This window comes from Chiloscyllium plagiosum, chromosome 5 (assembly GCF_004010195.1).
Source record: "Chiloscyllium plagiosum isolate BGI_BamShark_2017 chromosome 5, ASM401019v2, whole genome shotgun sequence".
In the NCBI taxonomy this organism is placed as follows: domain Eukaryota; kingdom Metazoa; phylum Chordata; class Chondrichthyes; order Orectolobiformes; family Hemiscylliidae; genus Chiloscyllium; species Chiloscyllium plagiosum.
In genome coordinates this window covers 87,161,287-87,167,286 of record NC_057714.1, presented here as the reverse complement: position 1 = coordinate 87,167,286, position 6,000 = coordinate 87,161,287, and the positions used below count along the sequence as shown (strand labels likewise).

The 6,000-nt window shown below is 42.9% G+C and overlaps 1 protein-coding gene across 7 annotated transcripts in view; it reads right to left on the bottom strand.

Annotated features, from left to right (window-relative positions):
* The window catches only part of jcada (junctional cadherin 5 associated a), a 233,742-nt gene that overhangs the window by 24,791 nt on the left and 202,951 nt on the right, over positions 1-6,000 (bottom strand). For 6 of the 7 annotated variants that reach the window (XM_043690569.1, XM_043690567.1, XM_043690568.1 and 3 more), the window contains one exon: positions 2,211-2,291. The exons of the other annotated variant lie outside the window; for it this stretch is intronic. In XM_043690569.1, coding sequence (XP_043546504.1) covers positions 2,211-2,291 — 81 coding nt within the window. The remainder of the gene's footprint in view (positions 1-2,210; positions 2,292-6,000) is intronic. 7 annotated transcript variants of the gene reach the window in all.

Below are 6,000 nucleotides of genomic sequence, written 5' to 3'. Positions count from 1 at the left end.
CATGTTGCGCCTCTGGTCCCTGACCACTGTAGGAGGTCTGTACATAACTCCCATTATGGTTTTTTTGCCTTTGTGGTTCCTCAATTCCACCCACACAGACTCCACATCAACCGACGCTATGTCATTCAGCACCATAGATTTAATTTTGTTCTTAACTAACAAGGCAACCCTGCCTTGAAAACAATAAGGGTGGAAATTATAGAGGTACTGGCTATCATCTTCCAATCTTCCTTAGATACAGGATCGGAGAATTATAATGTTATAATGTTCTTGTGAAAAAAGGATGCAAGTCCAAACCCAGCTGCGGAGGCAGATCAGTTTAACTTCAATAATGGGAAAACATTCTGGGCAAAACTGGTAACCACTTGGGCAAATATGAATGAATTGATTAAAAAAAACTAGCAAAATTTGATCAGGGCAAATCATGTTTGACTAATTTGATCAATGGAAGAGATGGCTGATGTGACGTACATTTCCTTTGAGAACATTTGATAGAGGGCCACTTAATACACTAGCCAGTAATTAGATTAGATTAGATTTCTTACAGATTAGATTTCTTACAGTGTGGAAACAGGCCCTTCGGCCCAACAAGTCCACACCGCCCGCTGAAGCGCAACCCACCCATACCCCTACATTTACCCCTTACCTAACACTACGGGCAATTTAGTTTGGCCAATTCACCTGACCTGCACATCTTTAACACATAATGTTAAAGTGTGTGGAATAAAAGGAAAAGAGTATCAGGAAACCAAGTAATGGCAAACAGTTGTTCCTCTGACTGATGGAAGGTATGTCTTGGATTCCCTGCAGTCGGTCTTAAGACGACTGCTTTTCTTGATCTGGTTAATGACCCAGATGTCGACGTTTGGGGCACAATTTTAAAACCTAACGATTTCAATGAATTGTGAATTGTGAGGTGACTAGACATAGGTAGGATAGTGATACAGGCAGATATATTATTTTTAATGTTTCATGGGAAGTGGTCATCACTGGTTAGACCAACATTTATTGCCCATTTTCAATTGCCTTGTGGTGCTTGTGATCCACCTTCCTGAACATCTAGTATCGTTGGGCTGTACGGACACCCAGAGTGCAGTTAGGGAGTTTCAGGAATTTGGCTCGAGTAACTTGAATGGGCACCTTGAAAGCAACTTGGTAGTGGAATTGCATTTTTAGAGACAATGCGGAGATGGATTTAACAGCAGGAGAGACTTCTAAACTGAGACAGGGCAATCTTTTCATACAATTACATACTTCTCAGCTCATTATTTTATGAAAGTGTAGGTAAAACACCAAATGTTCTGTGTAGGAGATTCTAACCGCCAATCCACTCCAATATCTTTTAGGTTCTGACATCCAGGTGTCAGATTTAAAAGGCACCTATACATTACTGCACATTACCTATACATTACCTATATATTACTTCACTCTCTGCAATTTGGGAGCATCACTCACTCTCTGCTCATCATCTCCACCCACCCCCGGAGATATCAGAGACTAGGGAAAAGCAGCACCATGCTTTAGCAATGCCTCAATAGATGTTCCCTGAAGGTTACAGTCTGGGACAAAACGGAAGCTCTTTTCCCTGGGGATGCCAACAAGAGTCCACCCTGGACAGAGGTGGCTGCAGAGGTCAGCACCTGTGGGAAGCTCAGGAGAACCTGACTCCAGTGTCACAAGGGGATGAATGATCTGCTGTAGCTCTGCCAGGGTGTGTCCTACTCTCTGCCCAGTGCTTCATGCTCCTGGGAGTGTGAGTTGGCATTGTAAAGTTGGCACTGCACAGACCTGTCACACAGGAGGATGGGTGCCAGGCATCTCCATCTTTCTTTCAACATCTGTAATTTTTCATGCACCTACCAATATAGCACCACTGGCACCACAGTGGCACTGCCCTTTCACAGTGTCAGGGTACACACTTAAAATGTAAAAGGAGTTACAACACTCAGTAGCTCAGATATCAACAGCTCACTGATCTTCTTCAAAACCAAGAAAATATACACATCTGAGAACTTTTCACTAAAAGTTAGTACGGGGCAAGGGTACAACCTCAAGACACGATTCTTTGAGTTGAGATTTTTTTGAGTTCAGCACCACTGGCCTGCCCTGGTCAAGTTTGTGGGTGTCAGTTGATGTGGCTGTCTTGCTTAGACAGGCTTGTTAGCTCAGTCAGACCTCACCTCTAACAGTAAATATTTGCAACCACAAACCCGACTTAGATGACTGAGCCTTCTCATGAGCTGACCAACATGGAAAGCCTTCACCTCCACACTGTAGACTTTTATGCTCACCTGCATTTGGAGGAAGAAACCCGACAGTGTGAAAGCAGACTATTCAGTCCATCGAGTCTACACTAACCCTCATATGTACCAGTGAAAACTAAAAGCAATTAACTGAAGTGCTATAGTTACTGAATGCATGCATGCCGTGTAGTGAAGCAAGCGATTGAGCAAAGTGTCTTTTTGTTTTGAATTGAAGACTACTTCAGCAAAATACAATTGCTTTTAAATTAAATATGCTTCTTTAAGAGGGGTTTTGAATGACTATATTGAAAATTACGGTGATTACTCTGATAGGTTCAAGTAGGGATTATATGAAGTTGTAATGAAAATGTTGGAGTGATGCTCTTGTGTTGTTCTTGCCTGTGTGGAAGACAAAAACACTAAGGAATAGTTGTTGATCCCGTTATACTAACTGATATCATATACACTGATTGATTCTGATACTTAGCAGGCAATTTGAACAGTAGCTGCCTGGCAAAAACGGTTCTGGGAGAAATGTCTCATGGAAAAACTGAGTATGCTGGAGAAAATCAACAAGTCTGGCAGGATGTGTGGACAGCGAAACTGAGTTAAGGTTTGTCCTTGTCGAAAGATGTGCAGTTTAGGTGGACTGGCAATGCTAAATTGCCCATAGTGTTCAAGGATGTGCAGACTAGGTGGATTAGCCATGGAAAATGCAGGGTTACATGAATAGGGTAGGAGGGTGGATCCAGGTGGGATACTCTTTGGAAGGACAGTGTGGACCAGATGGGCTGTATGGTCTCTTTCCACACTGTAGGGCTTCTATGATTTTATCCATTTGAATATCACCTCATGTTGATCCACATTGAGTTGGAAACCAGAACCTCCTGCCCAGAACATTCGGTGTTCCCTGTGTTTGGATAACGTAATCCACATTGATTTATAACACTGTGAAGTGCCACGAGCAGTTTAACATTAAAAAGTGCTACATACATGCAAATTGTTGTTGTCAGAAGCACCTGGGGCTGGGTGGGGGCAGCAGCAGAGGCAAGCAAGCTAAAAGCTGACATAAAAATAAATGATCAGCTATAATGGAGCAAAATATTGAGTAGGAGTGGGAAGTGGCAGGAGCAGATCAGAGTTAGTTCTGACCAACAGCAAGTCAGTTATTAACTTGCTGCATATCAGGTTTTTAAAGATATCTATGACTAATGGAAAAAGAACTATCTTGACAATGTATTTTCATAGGTGCTGACAGTGAGGGGTGGGAAGGCTTGGTTCTATTCTGAGCTAATTACGATCATGGCTGTAACAGTGTGTCAGTGGTCTTACTGTGGACTGAGTCTGGAGTTTGGCAGGGGTTGTGATGGGAGTCCTGTCAACTGGGCCTGGGGTCTCAGGGAGATGTACTTAGCCAAGACAAAGGAGATGCAAGGGCAGTGGGATAAATATGGAGAAGAAAGGGGCTGTATGTTGGGGAAGAAGGCTGAGGCGCAGGGAGGAGGAAGCTGGAAGAGGAAGCATTTGGATGAAGAAGGCTGCAAAGGGTTGATGGGGAGAGAAAAAGGCTATAAAGATGGAAAGATGGGAGTGGTGAAGAAGATGGCAGCAAAGGAACGAGAAGAGTTTTCAACTTGCCATTAAAGGAATACCCAGCTAACTCGGAGCCAGGAAAAATCTTGAATCACTGAAGCAATTCATTCCTTGAAAACAAAGGTGGCATCTCCAGGCTGCATATATTCAGGAATGACTATATGGTGAAATTTGCAATTGTGTTAACTTCCTGTCTAGCTTGGATTCTTTTAACATAAGCCATTCTGCTTTATAGCAGTAGCAGTCAAATACACCACCTAAGCAAACTTATCCAGACTATTTAGATGGGCCAGGCAGTTACTATGTGGTGATCTCTTTTAGGGGTTAGACTTTGGCTTTCAGTGACTAAATTTTCATTCTCATTAACTCATTTATGAGCAGTTATGGAGGTGCAATATCTTCTGTATTTGCATTGACATACATAAAGGCTATTTGGACTCACAAGCATGCAGAAGTTGAGCAAATGAAATTTGAAAACGAAATTCAAATGAAATTGAGCAAATAAAATTGAAATGAGCAGCCTAAATTGGAAGGTTAACCCACATTCTTGTTAATTAATTTTTCTTTTGTGCAGATCTCTAAAGCCTGCACATAGCAACAACCTCCTGAACCGAAAGCAAATGCTGTGAATGCTGTGGGTCAGCTGATTACCATATGTGGACCCTCAGTGTTGCTGCATGTATGTGCAGGAGAAAGTGAGGACTGCAGATGCTGGACTTCAGAGTTGAAAAGTGTAGTACTGGAAAAGCACAGCAGGTCAGGCAGCATCCGAGGAGCGGAATAGTCAACGTTTTGGGCATAAGTCCGAAACATCGACTCTCCTGCTCCTCAGATGCTGCCTGACCTGCTGTGCTTTTCCAGTGCCACACTTTTCAGCTCTGCATGTATGTGCAGCCATGCAGCTAAGAGGGAACATCAGTGCAAACTGAATTTCAATCACAAATATAGGTTAATTACGCATCATGTTCCCTTTTTATAAGCTGATGGATTTAGCCCCCATGGATTCTATGCAAGGATGAAATATGATTTACATGACACAGTTATGATGCAAATACTGATTATAGTAAGTACCCCTTTCACAAATATATCATTTCCTATTGGAATTGTGCTGTTTTTCATATAACTACCATATTACTGTGAATCAGGAGCAATTATTTCTGTTCCTTATTCAACAGGTAGTCATATTGAAGTGACTGAGAGCTGAAAATGTGTTGCTGGAAAAGCGCAGCAGGTCAGGCAGCATCCAGGGAACAGGAGAATCGACGTTTCGGGCATAAGCCCTTCTTCAGGAATCCAGGGAACAGGAGAATTGACGTTTCGGGCATAAGCCCTTCTTCAAGTTTCCGAACGTCGATTCTCCTGTTCCCTGGATTCCTGAAGAAGGGCTTATGCCCGAAACGTCGATTCTCCTGTTCCCTGGATGCTGCCTGACCTGCTGCGCTTTTCCAGCAACACATTTTCAGCTCTGATCTCCAGCATCTGCAGACCTCACTTTCTCCCCATATTGAAGTGACTGCCTTGTTGACTTTAATGACTAACTTGTAAATATGCCTGTAGCCATGGTGATTTATTTTAAAACTACTTGGATGGAGAGGTACCTTCCAGAGCTAATGGTGTTTAGTTTATATTAGGAGGGTTTATGACTGAGCAATATACACAGAACAAAACCTTAAGTTTTTTGATCTATGTTTCCTGGCTTGTTTTTTGTAAGGTTGGGAAAATGCCCAAAGCTGGAAAAAAGAAGGATTTAGTTTTCTTTTCAGTCTAGGGCAGTTCTGTGGAAGTCATAGAGTCATAGAGATGTACAGCCTGGAAACAGACCCTTTGGTCCAACCCGTACATGCCGACAGGTATCCCAACCCAATCTAGTCCCACCTGCCAGCACCCGGCCCTGTCCCTCCAAACACTTCCTATTCATATACCCATCCAAATGCCTCTTAAATGTTGCAATTATACCAGCCTCCACCACATCCTCTGGCAGCTCATTCCATAGACGAACCACCCTCTGTGTGAAAAAGTTGCCCCTTGGGTGTCTTTTATATCTATCCCCTCACCCTAAACCTATGCCCTCTAGTTCTGGACTCCCTGACCCCATGGGAAAGACTTTGTCTATTTACCCTATCCATGCCCCTCATAATTTTGTAAACCTCTATAAGGTCACCCC